The sequence below is a fragment of the Gavialis gangeticus genome, unplaced genomic scaffold (assembly GCF_001723915.1).
Source record: "Gavialis gangeticus isolate Ggan-Ray unplaced genomic scaffold, GavGan_comp1, whole genome shotgun sequence".
Classification (NCBI taxonomy): Eukaryota; Metazoa; Chordata; order Crocodylia; family Gavialidae; genus Gavialis; species Gavialis gangeticus.
Window position 1 is genome coordinate 11,904,564 of NW_017729034.1, and position 19,697 is coordinate 11,924,260.

Consider the following 19,697-nt stretch of genomic DNA (forward strand, 5'->3'; position numbering starts at 1 on the left):
TTTCCCAGCTTAGGTTAACAGACTCTGTTGTACACAATTATTATTTCAAGGTCCCTCAATCAAGCACCACTCTTAATCTTTTGGGATCTGACTTCTGGTTCCTTCATTACCATGAAACACCTCGAAGTTTAAAAAATAAATCATTCCATAACCAAGCCCTATCCCATCCACACTGTATTTGACATTTCTGCCCCAGTCAAGGTGGCTGATAACCCTGTTCTTGATGTACAATCTGTTTTAAACTCACAATTGTTTTCTTTTGGGTCAATCTGATCACAACTTCTTTTTTTTTACTCTGCTTCAGTCTAGTGGGGTCCCACAGAGACCCATTCTTGCTCCCATCCCTATTCCTTTAAAACTGCCATCTCCAAGTGTTTTACTTACTCTTATGACTTTGCCCACCCACACAATTCTGCAACTCCACCTATTGCTTTTGTCTTGTGGTAGTGCCAAAAGGTCTGAAGTAGGGCTTTGATGCATTAGGCATTATACATGACACAGCAAGAACACCTGCCCCAAAAGCCAACAATGCAAGTGTGAGACAGTGGAGGAGCACAAATGAACACAGAACAACGTAGTATAATGACTAGAAGTCATGACATGTCAAACGCCTTGCCAATATTAAGGCCCAGATCCTCTCACATCTACAGGTACCCAAGTGTCATCCTATTCCACACTGCTTGATTCCTGGAAAGACAGTTAAGGCAAAGCATAAATGGGTCCTCCTCCCGATTGCTACTTTTAATGGCATGATTTGAAGGATAAGGTGATGGCATGTAACCAAGGTAGGTGAGTTAACCCTTTTTCAGGAACTTGAGCAGGGAAGAATAGGATTGCACTCCAGCATGTAACAGGTGGAATAGGATCTGACCCTAAGTGTTTTTGAAGAAACTGAAGTAATGGTGAGTTTTTAAAGAAACATTTGAAGGAAGATACTGTAGAAGCTTTATAGATATTTATGACAAAACCTCTGCACAAGGGACACGAAGGTATTTGGTTACCTACCTGTGTTATGTGAACACTAGGAAGATAGAAATTCTAAGACATTCCTGGACACATACACTGACCTGTCTGTGTCAATGCTGGACTTGTAGTTCAGAAACTCATTCTGTTCGTCTGCACTGTCCCCTGAATGACAAGTGGAGGAGCTTTCCCCTTCTATTTCATTGAGAGCCTGTTGCAGCAGAAACAAACAAACAAAATAAAAAAAAATTAATCCAACAGAGACCATCTCAGAGCAAGTTCAATCCCTCTTTTGGGAAAGAAGCAGGGGAAGTGAACATACTTTTGCCTCATTTTCCCACCTCTAATATTGTATAAAAGTATGCATCTAAGAGCGTGAACATGGAGATAAGATTGTTAATATTTGTGAAGCACTCCATTACTATAGCAATGCACCCGCAAAAACAAGCAAAGGAAATGAGTAAATCAGAGCTTGCTTTGCATGGAGTGCAGTGATGATAACAATGGCCACACACTGAAGAAAAAGGATAAAAAGAAATATTAAGCAGCTGCCTCATCCCCTGACTGCTGTCCATCTTATCATTAAATGAAGTAGGTGTTCCATAAAAATACAACATGTGGTCATGCAATCAAGAACTACTGCCTAACTTATACACACAGTGCACAAGACAGACCAAACTGACAACCTTAATTTGAGTATGTCTAAACTGTCAAATGCCCAACTCTGCAACCTAAATCTCATGATTTTAATGAACTTGTACCTAAGACACAAATGAATTGCATTTCCATCATGTGCAAAAGAGATAAGAGTTACCACAGTGATATTTCACTGTGGACAAGTCTGAGGCAGCTTAGTTCAATATTATAGCTTTACTCTTGTGCGTCTACATTACACCAGGACTTCTGGCTGGTATTTTTGGGAATTAGGATATCATTAAGGGCTGGGCAACTATCTTCCCTTGGAGAAACTCAGCATATATCATATGCAAGCAGAGATAATATATACCATGCATTCAAGTCAAAGATGTTGAAGAAAAATCCAGGAAACTCATACCTCAACTGTAAAGAAAACTGACTGGTACAGCAGTACTGGCATACAACTTATAATACCCTATTTACCCAAATCCAAAATGACTCTTAATTTAAGACACTCCCCCAATAATTAGATTCTAGACATGGAAAATTTATACATTTGCTATACTTTTCCATGAATCTAATCTTAAATTTGTCCATCCCAACTTTGCAGCAAGACAAGCAGCAGCAGCAGGCGGGCAGGCAGTGGGGGAGTCAAGTGGCTTGACCACAGCCCATCCAAACTACCACTTGCCCTCCTGCTGCCTTTCCCCCTGCAATGCCTGCCTCTTACCATAGGCCCTGTGCTCCCCCTGCACCTTCCTCCCTGCCACTTGCTCCCCCTGCTTGCCTCCCCACCCCCCGACCACTTGGACCCTTTTCATACCTCCCCATGCCTACATCCCCTGGCATCTGCCCCCCCACCCCATACAGGTCCCCCTCATGGCACCTCCCTGTCACAGTTGGCTCTGGCTGGGCCCCACTCCGTTCCGGGGCACAGAGTACATGCTGCCTCTGGCTCCTGCCCAGCCAGGCAGCAGCAGTTACAGTGGTGGCAGGTTTGGCCCTGATCCTGGGCCAGAGCTGCTGCCACCACATACCCACTTCTCCTTGACTTATATTTAAATATAAGATGAGGAGTTTTCCCCCCCATCCCGTGCTGAATGGTGGGGGGAACCTAGTTTTGGATTTGCACAAATGTTAAATTATGTATATGCACAAGATACAATGACATAGATTACTACAGACTCATGAGAGTAAGACTACACATTTAGGTAGCAGAAATACTTTTATTCCGAAACACTACTGGCTACCACTGAACTTTTCTGACCAGCAGATCTCGAAGAGAAACTTCTGCTTGTTCTCAACCCAGAGTGACTATTTTTGGTATGGATGAAGATGTCCATGTTATCAGGGGGAAAAAGGGACACTGAAATCTATTCACAATTTTTAGAATACTTAAAATGCTCACTTTAAATGTTCAAGATGCAATATATGTAGGCCCTGCTAAAACTGCAGTTAGAAATAGTTCTTGACTGATAGGTAGTACACTCAAGGTGCATCTACATGAGCTATTAAAGTATTAATGCATCTGAAAACTCAACACAGTTTGTGCTGGTGTTTATTTCTCCAACGTGCAGCATTTACATGTGCATGCAGGACTGCAGCACATTTTGCTGGGGTGACACAGCTCCCACTGGCAGGGGATCCAGGGGGTCAGCCTGCCTCCCCAGTCCAGTTCTGGGCACTGCACTTCAAGAGGGATGTGGCTAGCATTGAGAGGGTCCAGAGGAGGGCCACTTGCATGGTCAAAGGGCAGCAGGGCAGGCCCTACGAAGAGAGGCTAAAGAACCTGAACCTATTCAGCCTCCACAAGAGAAGGCTGAGAGGAGATCTAGTGGCCATTTACAGACTTACCAGGGAAGACCAGCGAGAACTGGGGGAGGCTCTGTTCCCCCAGGCACCACCCAGGGTTACCAGGAATAACGGCCACAAATTGTTAGAGAGAAGGTTCAGGCTGGACATCAGGAGACATTACTTTACAGTTAGGGCGCCAGGCTCTGGAATGGGCTCCCAAGTGAGGTGGTGCTCTCTCCTACCTTGGGGGTCTTCAAGAAGAGGCTGGACAGATATTTGACTGGAGTGATATGACCCTACACCCATTCCTGCCCAGGGCAGGGGGTCAGACCTGATGATCTGTTTAGGTCCCTTGCACTATGATACTGTAATACTAATTAGCTCCTCAGTAAAGCAGCTACATGTGCAGTGCTATTAGGCCACAGTAAACTATTTAACTCTGCCATAGGGCAGTACTTTCTGACACAAGAACCATCCTATCACAGAGTTAGTTAATACACCGAAATATGCCACAGCCAGACCCCTCCACAGCACGTTGAGCCAGGCAAATGCTAGGGCTACTCGCACGATTTAAAAGGTTATCTGCCTAAGCTGACAGTGTCTTTAGTGGCTTATATCATGTATTTTCAAGAGAATGCAGGCCACTAAACGTGGTCAGAAGTCACTTTCAATCTAAAGTTAATCAGTTCTATGTAACTTCTGTATTTAAAAAATAGGGTAACATAAATGAAATCAGGGTAATTCAACATAAAAGTTGATACTTTGTGTACACAGGTTGGGAATTCATGCCAAAATAAACTCTTCTGTGTAAGTTTCTAAGTAGATGCAATGTTAAGCATGAGTTTTAAAACTACACATAGCATAACAAGACAGCTTACTTAAGCTTGCTTTAGATCGCTAACTTCGAATTTCCTAACTTCTGTGTGAATGAAACCAGCCATAGAACTCTCCATAACACAGTGCCATTGCATTCGCTGTCCTGAAATGCAGCCCACACACAGAGTACCTTACCTGGGAATCCATGACAGACTCACTGAGGATGGAAAGCTGGGTGGGAGGATCACGTTTTTGTATAATGGGACTTCGGAAGTATTCCAGGTCACAGTCTGGAGCCATGGTTACATTAGGGAAACCTAAAGCAGACAGAGACAGTCAGGAAATCACAGAACACAAATGGGCTTGCGGCAAGCAAAAGACTGTTTACAGGGCATTACCGCTGGTCCCACTCCTACCACTATCTCATGACTTCCCCACCAGCAAGTAAGCACCTTCTCTTTCTGCAGCAGTTCGTGCAAGTGAACAGGAAGGTGAATGTCACTTCTGTGTAACTCCTAGCAACCAGCCACAAGGTTACATTACAGAGTCCTGGGAGTGTAATAATGCTGTAGTCAGGGAAACTTGTGTTCATGCCAAGACAAATGGTAATTAAAAGTGAAAAAGGGAAATGGCAGTTTATAGAGAGAGAGAAATAAAGATCTAGAACCTGAATCAAAGGAGCCCACCATTCTCCTTGATAAGGCAATACCCTAAAGGTAGATCATGAGCAAGGGAACAACCTCATTCATACATAAGTGACAAACCATAAATGGCAGCCGAGACTACGCACCAAGGCCATTCAGGGACAATAAAACATGATCTACCCTACCAAATCAGACCTTAGATCCTTCAAATCAAGCATCTTAACTCTAAGAGTGACTGGTACTGCACGTTTCAGGGGAATGTGTAAAAACCCTAAGAGGCTGATATAGGATAATTTGCCTCCCCACACTAGGTCTTATCCTGATCTATAGTATTTTGTTTGAGTTGGTTCTCCTTTGCCCTACATTAACAGGATCAGTTGTGTTATCTTACCTACCAAAACAACAAAACTAGCCAATAAATCAAAATATACCTTGTACAAGCTTGTGAAGCAAGACTATATTTATAAAGCAAGTGTTGTAATCTTAAACAACCTTTTATACAGAGGAGATGATTTACCTGCGTGTCTGCGAGGAGCATCCCCAAACAGGTCCTTCACCACAGCCATGGCCTGATCAGACCTTTCCAACACATCTTGCAGCTGGTACTGGTCAGATAGAATCTGAAGGGAAGCACAGAACAAGAGATATTGCATAGCATTAGGCACAGACAGATTTCCCCAAAATGAGGTTGAGGAGATGGCTTATGAAGAGGGATTTGAGTATCATTGTTTTCAGCAGTTAGTTGCAGAATAAGCAGCCAACAAATAAGGGTTTAATTACATGTACAGTACAAACTTGCACCCAAGATTGAGAGGCATCAGTCAGAATCTAGAAAAAACAAAAGACCCAATTTTTAAAGCAACTAGAATTATTACACGTGTCTGTCAGAAAACCAGGATTTATGGTAAGTAACTAATTATTATTATTGCCCCCACAACAACAGACTTGATCCTTTTTTCTTCTTACAACTCGAGAAATGCTTATGTCAAATGATGGACGTAAGCCAGAGATAAGCTCTGTAAGCAGCATGAGAACACAACAAAAGTGGCCTAATATATGAAACCTTTCAACCAGTACCAAAGAATTGCTGTTCAACAGCAGCAAGCCTGTATGCAAACTACCCAGCATCTAGCTTCTCTTTTCTTACAGCAAGATAAATGAGTAGTGCACAAAGCAGTGTCCAGAACCTCCAGGTACCTGTCAGCATCATAGATTCCTCTAAAGCATGATTGTTCAATTGGCAGCCTGCAGACTACTTCAAAGGGGTGAGCCAAGAGCTCCTACCCAGCCACCACTCCCTCCACTGCTTCTGCTGCTGCTTCTGCTTTGGGACAGGACAGCACAGTGGCAGGGGACCTGCCCATGTGATAGCAGCATCAAGAGGGAAGCTCATATAGTGATGGAGAGAGCTGCAAATGGTGGGGGGTCCTGGGGAGCCTGTGCAGCTTGGGGCCCCCATAGCATGCAGCCTATGTGTTTTGCAGCCCAGGGTCTGCAATCAGTGCAGTGTGTAATCTCCAGATATTCTGAAGTTGGTCAGCCCTGCTCTAACAGTTTAGATCAGGGGTAGGCAATCCCCAGCACATGTGCCAGAGCATGGCATATGAAGGCATTTTGCTTGGCATGCACACCTTGGGGAAGTGGCCGGTGCTGGGCTGCCACAAGGATCGTGCCCCTTGTCACTCCCCTGCCGTCTACCCCGGCACGCCAACATATTACAAGTTGAGGCTGTGGATTTTTTTGGGCACTCTGCCCAAAAATGTTGCTGACCCCTACTTTAGATTATGGGAAGCTGGATGTGGAAGTTCCGATTTCTGCAAAAAATTCGCCAACCCCATCCTTAAATGAAAAGGCTATTATGAACATTTAATTCTCTGGACCATTCTTCTAGTATAGGGATTCCCAAACTTTTTTATTGTGAAACCCCTTCCCCATTCACCAGCTGCCCAAAGGCCCCTACCAGCATACACCTTGTATTTTAACCCCTTAAATGCCAATTATTATTATAATGAAAATTAAATCTGCCATTACACAATTTCTCCCACATACCCCACAGAGATGTCTTGTGTATACCATAGTTGGGAAATGCCTGTTCTAGTTCATCACAATTCCCTAGTTCAAGACCTTGAAGATGGTCTTAAGGGACCTCAACAGGTTAAAATCAAACTCTCAGTAACCCTCTATCTCCTTTCCTGGTTTATGCAGGCTGATGTACTCGTCTAAGACCCCTCTTAAAAATCCAAGATAAGTCCTATGAAAACCACGGTAAGCCTTTTTGTCAAAAGGATTCACAGTCTCTAGAGGAGATGCGACTAGGAAAGTAAGATCAATTTTCAGATCATCCTCTGTCTGAAAATTAATTCTGTTGTAACCAAAAGGGAAGATAACCCCATAGTCCTTTGCTCTTCTTCCAGAGACAGGAGGGGAAAGGAAAATCCATGAAGTCCATCACGGATGCCTTATGGAGAAAAAGTATTTTCCAAGTATGCTAGCTACTACTTGATGAAGACTACTGGAAACCCTAGGACAGCTCAGGTACCTGGAGAGAGTCCTTATAGCTCCAATGAATCAGCACTGCTAATTTGCTGATAAGCAAATCATGGCCATCTTCATCTGCTGCTTCCTGCAGCACCAGACAGTTCTGTTCGGAAAAAGGCTACATACATGATAAACAAATATACCTTGAAACAACTTGGGTCATTTTGCAGACTAAACCCAGTAAGTTATATGGAGAGCTAGCCCTATGCGGCTAGAGTTTCCATTTTTAGAGCCCCACGAGATTTAATCTTTTCCTTCAATTTGTTCAATATCAGGATAGAACTGTCAGGAAAGCTGGTCACAGAAAAATCAACATGCTAGCAGTACCCAGGGAACATTTGGCTTTACAGTTCCTTTGCCTCACAGCTAAGCAGAGCCATATCTCAGCTCTCTCACTGCCCTGGAAGAATCAATCAGCCCTTGGATGAATTGGCTAGGTGAAGCTGAGACCTGGCAACACTGAGAGGAAAGCTGGTTGTTACCTCTGTTCCACCTTTTTCTCCTCTGAAACTAAATATCACTGTGGTAGGAGTAACAACCAGTCTAACAATCTAGATCTTTTAAAGCCTTCAGAACTACTGGATGGCCAAAATGCTGGGGCAGCATCCACATCTGCCAAATGCCAAGAGGTGATGCCCAGCTGATGAGATTCAGACCTGGCTACAGTGAGCCAGGTATTCATGCCATTCAACTTTAATTACTGAAACTCAAATCTATAAAGCCACAACACCCTGAAAGGGCTCCAGCTAGTACAGAATGAAGCAGCCTGCACCTAGCAACACAAGTTGCTATTAGCACATCACTTTAGTTTTCCCCAGCAGATACAGACTCTTGTTCAAATATTTGGAATCTACCCAAACAAGGGCCAGAGCTTCCCAAGAATGTACTTGTTCTGTGACTATGGCCTGTCACAACAGACAGCCTAAAGGAACCATGAAAGGTCATCCGAAATGGGGAGGTACAGACATACAGAACCACTGAGTTGGAACGGACTCCAAAGTTCATCTGCTTCAAACTCTGCATCAAGTTGGGAATATTATTACTAAATCATCCCTGCCAAATGCTTATCCAGTCTCCTTCTGAACTCCTCCAACGAAGGATGTTTCAAAACTTTCCTGGCATCTAATCTAAGTCTGCTTTGCTGTATTTTAAACCCACTTCTTCATATCATGCCTTCTACAGCAGGGGAAAACTGCTTTTATAGCAGGCTTTCAAATATGTAAAAACTGCTATCCCATCTCCCTGCATCAATCTCCTTTCTTTCAAACTAAAATGTGCCCTGTTCTTCCAACCTCTTCTCATATGGCTTGCTTTACAATTCCTTCAGGATCCTCAGCAACTTTCAAATCCCTCTTAAAATGAGAAACCCAGAACTGCATTCAATATTCTACATGAGGCCTAATCATCTCAGCGCAGAGGAAAAAAAAAGCCTTCCATAGGGCTGCAGCTAACTTCTGCAAGAGACGGTACTCATGGGCGTTCTGCTTAGAAGCAAGCACAACACTTATCTGAGTTGGCTTCCTGCCAAATGTCTTTTCCTGGGCAGAAACTAACCATGAACAAAAATGCAAGTGATTACTTCTAAAAACTGGGAAAGAAGACATTTATTTCTAAATGCTCGAGAGAAATTCAGATACTTCTATGTTCCAATTCACCACAATAAAATAGACAGTGTATCTAGGGAAGCTGCTTTTATTTCGAACTGCGAGCGTCACTTCAGATGTGCCCAATGAAAAAAGAAACAAACTGCTTCTTTCCTCACACAACTAATCAAAAAATTCCACTTCACACTCCTTGTTAATTATAAAAGTTGGGCTGAATGATCTAATAGGGTGAGAGGGATAAAGACTTATTATAAAGGCAACTGACATCTTCACTGAAGGTCCCCAATAACAAACCATTCCATACTGGACATTTGCTAAAAATGCCATCAGTCTTATTTAAAAAAATACAAATCAGTAAGTAATCAAGAAGTGTTGCCCCATCTATCCAGCTTGTATTATACTGCTCATTTTGAGCCCTAGTTATATATCACACTAAATCTGCATACTTTTGTAGCTTTCCTTATATTTAGTTTGGCTACGTGTTAACTAGATACCTTTTTTGATTTCACCCTGCAAGTCAGGTCTTCCAGACCACTATTCAACTGAACTGCTCTGCACTACAACTGTACTGTCCTTTTACTGAGGTAGTGTCCACATATTAAATGTGTGTATAATATTATCTTTCTGTTGTAAGACATGCAGCTTCTGTAAAAGGAGACAAAACCCGAATTAAGCATTTTTGGAGCCACAATGACAATTTAAACTCCTAGTTTATTTGTTTTCATCCTCCCCTCTAGTTCTTTTCAGCTTCACTGCTTCCCAAGATTCCCTCTCCCACTCAGCCCTTGTATTTCAGCTCCCCACAGATTTGTTAGCATTTGCTAGAATGAAGCAGAAAAGAACATAATATTATCCTACTATACAGACCTCTTCATATTTCTTCCCTGGCTTCACTAGCAACTTCAGATTAGTCTCATCATTAACATGCCACTTTGTCTGCTCCAGATCATTTGGAAAGATGATTAAATCAGACTAGTCCTAACATTGCTACTGGCAGGTACCCACTAAACACATGTCCCTGGCTCAATATACTAATATTTATAATCTAATTGTTTTATGTTATTAGAGACATATCGTGTTATCTAAGCATTTACAATCCCTCCTCAGTAAGAGTCTGAAACCAGACGACACTGTAAAATCAAAATGTGTCTTGTACCAAGCACTCCCAATTCAACTGTTTTGCCATTTTTAATAAAAAAAATCATACATCTTTCTTTGATCTACAGTCAGAAAGGAACCACACTGGTGATCTCTTCCTTATCTCATTTCTGCCCCCTCCAAATGGAGAAGTGACAAGGGACCCGGGATAGGCAAGATCTCACAGCACCAGACTGAAAGGCCAGCAAGACAACTGAACAGACTAACCAACCTCTGCAATGGAAGACAGAGGGAACGTTCACTTCATCATCCACAACAGTATAAATCTTCTGCCATTCACCATTGAACAGAACTTAAGCTACAGGTCTCCCACACCCCTTTCTTCCAGCAGAGCAGAGGGTACCGATATTGCAAGCAATGGCAGTAGATTGTATTCTTCCTTCCTTAGAGCTGTTAGCATGTCTTGGTGATGACAATCATATAAACATGTGGCTATTCTTCTATACATTTGTATATATAAGACTAGACTTATTAAAAAGTTTCTCTCAAAGAGGCGTCCTAGAGAGCAGATTAAGATGGAAAACGGAAAAGTCACCAAGGGGTAGAAGAACAATAAAAAAAAACTCACAGAAAACACTTTCTTAATCATTAGGCTTCCATTTCTGAATTGTGTAAGTCAGAGAGCAGTTTATGTTTCTAGCAACCTTCAAAACCTTCTGGACTGCTTCCCTCCAAATGCATTTTTCATAGTTTCATAGTTAGTAGTGTCAGAAGGGACCTGAGCAGATCATCAAGTCCAACCCCCTGCCATGGCAGGAAAGAGTACTGGGGACAAATGACCCCAGCAAGGTGATTGGGGTTTTTTGTTGTTCTCCCGCCCTGGCGGGGGGTCGGGCTAGAAGATCTACTAGGTCCCTTCCGACCCTTAATCTATGAATCTATGAATCTATGATTGTCTAGCCTTGTCTTAAAGACCCCCAGGGTAGGAGCCAGCACCACTTTGCTTGGAACTTGGTTCCAGATCCTAGCTGCCCTGACAGTGAAGTAGCGCCTCCTGATGTCTAATCTGAATTTACCCTCTGCAAGCTTGTCACAGTTATTTCTAGTCACTCCTGGTAGTGCTCGGGGGAACAGGGACTTCCCCAGTGCCTGCTGGTCCCCTCTGACTAGTTTGTAACAGGCCACCAGATCCCCCCTCAGCCTTCTCTTGTGGAGGCTGAACAGGTTCAGGTCCCGTAGCCTCTCCTTGTAGGTCCTGCCCTGCTGCCCCCTGATCATGCGAGTGGCCCTCCTCTGGACCCTCTCCATGTTGTCCACATCCCTCTTGAAGTGTGACGCCCAGAACTGGACGCAGTACTTCAACTGCAGCCTGACCAGCGCCGCACAGAGGGGGAGGATCACCTCCTCGGACCTGCCAGAGATGCATCTGTGGATGCATGACAAGGTGCGGTTGGCCTTCCTGACTGCATCCCCACACTCTTCCTTGCAATAGGAATGGGTCCCAGTGCACTCCTATCCAGCTACTTGGTACTTTATGGTATTTTGTATACTTGCCTAGGAATTAATTGTTTTGGAACATTTCATTACCGTGTATTTGGCAGTCTGTTGTAAAAATCTGGAGAGAAGATCTGAGTGCTTCAGGTGCTTATTAAAATTTTACACCAAGCATATGCATATTTTCGCTAACACATTTTATTTGTAGAGAACAGGGTTTAAAACAGAGTTCAGGTTATGTCACTGCATCTTAAATATAGTAATTTTCTTCTGTGCTAAGCTGCAATGATCTTGATGATATCAGATACAGGTTTCTTGATGTTTAATCTCCCAGCTGAATTTGTAAAAGGAGCAAGAGAAGGTCTCTTGTAATTACCCTGAAATTGACAGGCTTACTAAGCTGTAGTGATCTCAATTACCAGGTGTATACTGCTTGTCAACACCATACTCCAGCAAAAAGAGCCTTCTTTGCCTAGTCCAGCTGTCATTTGTACAATTGCTGATGGTGACTGAAAGTGAATGAGTAGTACAATTTGAGTTTGCAGAGGGAATAATTTTCAGCATGGAAACAGGAGAATAATTTCAGTTAGTGTGTCCTAACTGGCTGCACTGAAAACTCAGAACTAAGCACAATAATGTTAGCAGAGTGCTTAAGACAGGGCCAAACAGCAAAAAACTAAATTCAATTCCCAGCTGAATACTGTTACTAAAGCACCTGCCAGGAACTACAACTCCTCAGGCCTTGTTTTGCCAATTTTTTCCCACTGAATTTCTCCCTTTTTGCTCCTCCTCACTCTCTTCTTTCCTTTAAATAAATCCAGCCATAGCAGGTGCAGAGGCTCCCCAAGCATAAGAATTATTGCATTTTGACTAAATAAGGAGGCATTTAGCAGCTGCGGTAGGATGAGAAGCATGCATAGGATGCATGTCCCATGCACAGCTTGGAGTTTAGTTCTGCTAAAATCTGTACAGTGCCACATGCAGGACAGAAAGGACAGGGCACAGAGAGCTGTAACAGAGCACCACTTGGGGGAGGATTCAGCCAGGGCAGGGAATTTTGGCCTGCACTTGAGGACAACTGTCCAGTGCTATTACAGATCCTTTGTAGAGGAGAGGAGGAAGTGGCAAAGTATTTGCTTCTTGCTACTGGGAAACAAGTAGTTTACGCTGAAGGTCCTCACCTCTCGCATGAGGGCCAACTTCCTTTTGTCCAGGGAATCAGGAGCCCCATGCCTCTGCTTCTTTATTTTTCTTTTCAGTGCTTTCTCTTGTAGCTCCAAGTGCACCAACGCTTTATTCTTTGACTTATGTATCTCATGGCGTCGCAACTACATAAACATGAAAGAAAACCTGGTTCAAAAATCAAGGGATAAGCTAAAGTACTATTACAGGCAGCAGGTTAAGGTCAACAGACTTTCTTATTTTAATGTTACCATCTCATGCTTTGGGTCCCAGGAAGTCAGGATAAATATCAGTGACATCAGAATGTCACCTACGATGGCGAAAACAATAAGTCATTTCATAAAACAAAAAGGGAAGGAGATGCACATAAACATATATTATGTTAAACATATATTATATGCACTTTGTTTATCTGCCCTGTATCAGTGAATGGATGAGTGTTTTTTACAACAATAAAAAAAACATCACACACTCTACATTAAAATTCAAGCTAAGACTTATCCTTGGAGTTTTTAATCTGTGCATCACAACACAGTGAAAAATATTCTAGATATACACAGTAGGAGATATATCAGAAAGGCAGTTAAACTGTCTTTTAAAGACATTACATAAAACAGGACTGTTAAAAAATAGGAGGATGCTCTGGATACAATTGTCATGGTTAAAAAAAGTGGGGGGATGGGGGATGCCGGATAACAAAATATGCCAGTTAATTGAGCAGCTGTGGCTGCCGCTTCTCCCACCACATCTGGGGCGTCCCTCCACCCCTCCCACAGCATCGCCACCCCTCCTGCGGGCTCCGCACAGCCTGTTATGCCCCCGGGCCGTGGGGGCTTGGCAGTGTAAGCTGCTTTGCCCCAGGCCATGGGGGCTCGGAGTAACCGGAAGTGCCACGGTGGCCACTTACAGTTTCACTTTTCCTTACAAGCTGGCATGCTGGTTAACAGACCATGCTGAATTGTAAGGTGCTGGTTACCAGAGTTTACTGTACAGATTTTAAACTTACTATGTCCTCAGGAGTTGCCTGGTGCACTGTTAAATCATGGACAGTACTCTGTGGAATAAATAAGGGTACACATCAAACATAAGAACAGAAACAGACACAGGCATAAAACTTAAGAAAAAAATCTTTTACAGTTTTACTCTTTAAGTTACCAAAATAATGAGTTTGGTTGGTTTAGAAGTACGTGTTTGTTTACAGAGCAGAAAATGCAAGAGAAAATCTGGTAGAGATTAGTTTACAATTCTATACAGCATTCCAACAAAAAACAATTATACTGAAAAATGAAGTTTGCACTCAAGAGATGGGATATGGCGATATTAAGATAACCTCTGAAGCCTTCACTCTGCTTTCTTGTGCATACACACAATTACATTATCTTATTTAGTTATGTGATCAAATTGCTTCTCAAAGGGAAGAGAAGTTAGGGGTAAGGCATTTATCTAGAAATTGGGAGACCTGGGTTAAAGTCCTGGCTCCTCCACAGATTTTGGTAAATCACTTAGCTTCTGAACACCTCAGTTACTCAACTGTAAAGCTGGACTAAGAGCATTACCCTACCTCACTGCAGTATTGCAAGATATGATATTAAAGCACAGCTGTCACTGTGCTGGTATAGCTCCAGAATTCAGGCAGTGGACACTAATGTTCCTCCCACTCCTTTTCTCCTGCTGCTGATTTAAGTTACCAGCAAAACTGAAGACCCCAAATCAGCAGCAGGTAAAAAGGTCAGGGGAGCAAGCAGTGGGTTAAACCCCTGGGTCTTCGAGCCTTGCCAAAGAGCAGTTCCAGCCACCATGCAGGCCACAGTTTAACTCAGGAGTAGGCAACCCCTGGCATGTGTGTCAGAGTGTGGCATGCAAAGGCATTTTTCTTGGCACTCATGCCTTGGGGAAGGGGCTGGGGCTGTGTTGCCACAAGAAGCATTGGGCCCTTCACAGCTCCCCCACTGTCCCCTGCTGGCACACCAACATCTTACAAATCAAGGTTGCAGGTATTTTTGGCACTCTGCCCCAAAAAGTTGTCAATATTTGGTTTAACTCCTTGTACATGGCTCACAGGGCAGCCCTGTATTAAAGAATGTAAGGCACCCAGGCGATGCGGGTAATATAAGTTCCTTGCTAAGAAATAATTCAATACAATTTTCAACACAAGCTCACATACATTTTAATGACAGAGGCCTTACGAGATGCATAAGCGAGTGAATGAATCAGGGCTTCATAGCATGTACTTCACTAATTATGCAAGATCCAAAATATTCTGTAATTAGTTTTGCCTATGTTTTGATCCAAGCTCCCTGGGTTTTCAGGGTGCAAAGATGCAGCAGGTTGGAAATTCTAAAGCATTTTTAGAGAAGTAGAAAGAACAGTGTAAATAAATGAATTATATCCTGTACTTTCATGTATAATACAGTTACTATGCTAACCCCAGTGCAATTTAAGCCTTTAGTGCAGGGGCGGGCAATTATTTTGGGTGGAGGGATGCTTACTGAGTTTTGGTAAGCCATTGAGGGTTGCATGACAGGCTGCCAGGGGCAGCTAAATATTAATTTTCTAAATTTTTTAGGGGCCCTGTGGGCTGGATAGAATGGCCTGGCGGGCCACATCTGGCCCACGGGCTGCATTTTGCCCACCCCAGCTCTAGTGCACTGAAGAACTGGGTTGCAACCTTTTGCAAAAATTTGACAGAGGTACAAGGAAAAAGAAGCATGCTGTGAGGCAGGGTACAATTCTGTACTTGGGGGCTGTTTTTGTATTTTGGGACAGGGATATTCAATGACTACAAAGCTGAAGTGCTTCTGTGATTAGCACTGAAAGTTTTAAATGTCAACTGATGTTACCATGGGTAGGCTTCAATCTTTATCTAGAGTTTATGCAGCATGAAATGCAACATTCTGCTATTGTTTCAGGCTGCCTGTATGTAGGTATATACAAGTAGCATCAGTCACACTAGGCTCTCTTTTAGAAGATTCTCTGCAGAATAGGCCCAATTCACCATTACCCAACTTGTTTAACCCTCAGATTTCAAAGTCATAAAATCTTTTGCATTCATTTCCCACTAATGTAAGCCACTAGACGGATAAATACCTCTTTCCTTTCTTTTAGTGCAGATGCTTAGATCCCAGGGACAGGAGCTGATTTTGCAAGTTATGACTGTGAAGTCAGAGCAAATGGGACCTTACTGGGCATGTCTACATGTGCAATTAGGGGGCACAAATAAACTCTGGGGCTTATTGGTCCTGAGTTTTTTGATTCTGGAGATGCCATTTGAATGGAGCCTGGTTGGATAAGTCCTGGCTGGCAGGGGACCCAAGGGGTCAGCCTGCCATCCCTGGGCTGCTCCAGCAGGGCTTCTTGTGCTGCAAGGGGGCAGGCTATCTTAGTGCAGGGCTAGCCAGCAGATAGCCCCCATGCTGAGGAAGCCTGTGCTCCAGGCAGCCACTCTGCCGTACATGGAGACTGTGGAGCAACCCTGGGTTGGCTGTTCCCCCCGCCTCCATGTGCTGCACCCCAGTCACGCCCCCTGCAGCACATGGAGACTGGGTTCTTACATGCTCACATCTCCATGTGCTGCAGAGCAGCTGGCTGGGGTGCAGCGCGCCTCAGTGAGGGCTGCCTGCCAACTAGCCCCACACTGAGGCACCCTGTCCCCCAGCTGGCCACGATAGTGTCTACATATGTGCTGCTGAACATGAAAAAAACTTGGCAGCAGTGTAGTCTTGTATTTTACAAGACTACCCTGCTGTGGAGTTTATTAGTTTTGTATGTTTACTGAGCAGTCAATTAGTCAACTCTGCAGTAAGCGTCTTGCCTCTGCAGTAAGCATCTTGCCTAGACATGCTCACTGATAACACAAACACTGCAATATAACAGAAACAAAAAGCAGCATGAGGCTGTACATCTACATTTCCTATAGGCCATGATGAAAAGGTAAATCATCCCCAGTCACATGCTGTGTATACTGATCAGACTAAAGGAAAATAGTGGTTACTTCAGCATAAACAAACAAAAAAGAGGGTGAGAGTGAGCAAGGGCCATTATCTTCCTAACTTCAACTGTTCTGGTGTTAAGGCTATTAAAATTATAGCATTTTTTATAATGGGAAAACTATTTTCCTCCTCCCCTACACTTTGTCATTCAAAGAGAGGGATTGCTTTACTTCAAACTTTCCCAAAAATTCATATTGACAGCAGAGATCACAGATCTGAAAATGTTTGGTCTCAAAATGACCACACTGGAAAGGTTGGAGCAGGAAATGAGAAACACATAGAATAAAGGCATTAGTGCAACCCCAAATAAAAATGGCACCTGCACACCTACTCTAAGACAGCAGCCGGTGTTTTAATTTGTGTGCAGGTCTTTAAAGAAGATCAACTTGGTATCCAGACTTCAAGCAGATTTATTTTTATCCCAATTCCAAGAATACTTAGCCTTGCCAGTTTATTTAAGACTGCTATTGTGTATTAATAAGCTGCATGGCAGTCTGTCATTTGAAGCCTTTCGATCAGGGATATAAAACATACAGCCTGTGGGCTGGATCCAACCCATGGAGCCTTATGATCTGGCTGTGGGTCTCTGGCTTGACCCTTATGCTCAGCTCCTGATCCCATATGTTGCACGGGGTGCATGCGCTGTACTTGACACTGCACCATGCGCGTAGCACAGGGGGATCAGTTCAGGGCACATGTTGCATGCAGTCATGCCAGCCCCATGTGCCACAAGCACAGAGAGTTCCAAGACCAGCACATGCTGCCTGCAAGATGAACTTGACACCCCTGCTTGAGATCAGCAGTTCCCAAGCTTTTTAGACCCAAGGCCTCCCTAGAGACTCAAAGCAGCATCCATAGCTTTTCCGAAGTAAGATGCACCCCATTTCAAAACATAAATCATGTAAGACAGTGAACATAAGAACATAACTGCCATTGACTGGATCAGACCACAGGTCCATCTTGCCCCGTGTCACACAGGGGCAGAGAGTGGATGCTGGAAGGAGAGTGAATTGGGTACGACCAGAGTTTTACTATGGTTCCTCTCCCCCTTGCAGCCTCCAGCATTTAAGGGCTAAGAAATTTTGATTCATGGGAATTTAAAAGCTAGGAAGTTTGATTCCTGGGCTGCACCCCTTACTCCCATGCTTGATAGCTCTTGATGCCCCTTGCCCCCCAGAATGCGTCCAATCCCTTTTTGAACCTGGCAAAACTGTCAGCTTCCACAACATCTGGGGACAACAAGCTCCACACTTTCATTACATGCTGCGCAAAAAAAAGCTTCCTTTAGTTACTTTTAAACTTACTGTCACCTCGTTTCATTTTGTGATCCTTAGCTCTTAGCTTCTTGCCAGCTAAGAACATGTAAGAAGAGAAGAACTGCCATTTACTTGGTCGGACCATAGGTCCATTTGGCTCAGTCTCCTGTTGTCATTAATCAGAGGGAGACCCCAGCGCATGCCTACCTGGAGTGTGCCAGGCTGCAGTCCCTGCACTGCCTCCTTCAGATCCTCTAGCTGAGGATCTGGCTGCACTATTCCCTTCACCTGTTTATTATGCACTCCCCATCCACGGCCCCACCAAGCCCTGGGACCTCCTGGTCAACTTCCTCCTGGCTGTGGCCTTGGCCAAGCTGGCTGTATATCTTACCAGGAAGGAGGCTCTGGCCAGAAGGAATCCTGCGGACTGTAGGAATGTTTTCATGTCTGTTCATGTCTCCCAGAAATTTCACTGGCTCTTTGCACTCACTTGAAGGGCAAGTAGCACTGTCTCATGTGCTCTGCTTAGCGTCCCCAATTGGTGCACTTGTTTTAAAACCTATGACCGTTGCTCCTTTTCCTGTTTTTCTTTTATTTGTCCCAAGGAATCAACTGTTATGTCCTCAGTAGCCCCCTCCTTAAACAAAGGTTGTTAATCTTCCTGGGTGGGCCTACGCCTACTCTTCCCCAGTGGCATAACAGAAAGGCCTGTTATTAACCTATGACCTCCCTCCCCTTCTTGTTTCCTCTTCATTCATCCCTGGAATTAGTGCGTGTGTCCCCAGTGCCCTCCCTTACAAATAGACACTTACAGTATTCTGCGATGGGCCTAAGCCCATGTTTCACCACATCGAATAGGCCTGTCCCACAGGGGCAGAGTGGATGCTGAAAGGGCGAGTGAACTGGGTAAAACCAGGGTGTTTCCACTTCACTGTTCCTATCCCCCTTGCAGCCACCAGCATTTAAGGGGTAGGAAGTTCAGTGCCCCCCACTCCCGTGCTCAATAGCTCCCACTCGATCCTGGGGAACAAGAATTACAAGGATCACAAATGGAAACAGAGACCGAACAGGAGCCAGATCCTGGACTGGTCCATGAATTTCTACAGCTTCTGCCCATGCAAAGCTGGGACCTCTCCTGCTGGCGATTACAAGTGCAAATTGTACAGACAAATCCTTGCTTTGCCAGCACGCCAAGACTGCTGTTACAGAGTTGGGGGGGAGGGGGGAGAGTCCTGGGACACAAAGTGCAGACAATGTCTTGGTGCAGCACGAGAAGCTTTGTGGCTTGCAAACTAAGGAACCTGGTGTCTTTCTGTTGCCGGGCTGGGCCGCCTTTAAAAATGCAGATGTTAATAACCAAGCAAAAGGGGGGGGGGGAGAGAAACAACCAAGCTGCTGGTGCCCTCTCTCCACAGCCTGTCCCCCAGCCCTTCATGAGCCCTGGGGGGCAGTGTTGCCAGATGCATGACAACGATCATATCTGTACGAAATTTTCAACCGTTGTACAATCTTCAATCAAGAATAGTAAAACCGTTCAAATACAAGTTTCGAGGCCGCTCACTGATGCGGCACGTGCAAAACCCAGGTGACTCTCCAGGAGTCTGAACCCACTTTGGGGCTTGCTCTCCGGCTCCGCGCTTTCTTATGGCGGCTGGCCTCGAAATAAAGAAATACTTTAACTTA

The 19,697-nt window shown here is 44.1% G+C and overlaps 1 protein-coding gene across 1 annotated transcript in view; it reads right to left on the reverse strand.

Annotated features, from left to right (window-relative positions):
• SPICE1 (spindle and centriole associated protein 1) overlaps positions 1-18,853 on the reverse strand; it is a 45,315-nt gene extending 26,462 nt beyond the window's left edge. Inside the window, exons 1-6 of the mRNA XM_019526674.1 lie at positions 18,827-18,853; positions 13,776-13,823; positions 12,769-12,915; positions 5,371-5,473; positions 4,405-4,526; positions 1,068-1,174 (exon numbers count right to left, since the gene is read on the reverse strand). Of these exons, the coding sequence (XP_019382219.1) occupies positions 1,068-1,174; positions 4,405-4,526; positions 5,371-5,473; positions 12,769-12,915; positions 13,776-13,823; positions 18,827-18,853 (554 nt within the window). The remainder of the gene's footprint in view (positions 1-1,067; positions 1,175-4,404; positions 4,527-5,370; positions 5,474-12,768; positions 12,916-13,775; positions 13,824-18,826) is intronic.
• Positions 18,854-19,697: the final 844 nt, after the last annotated feature.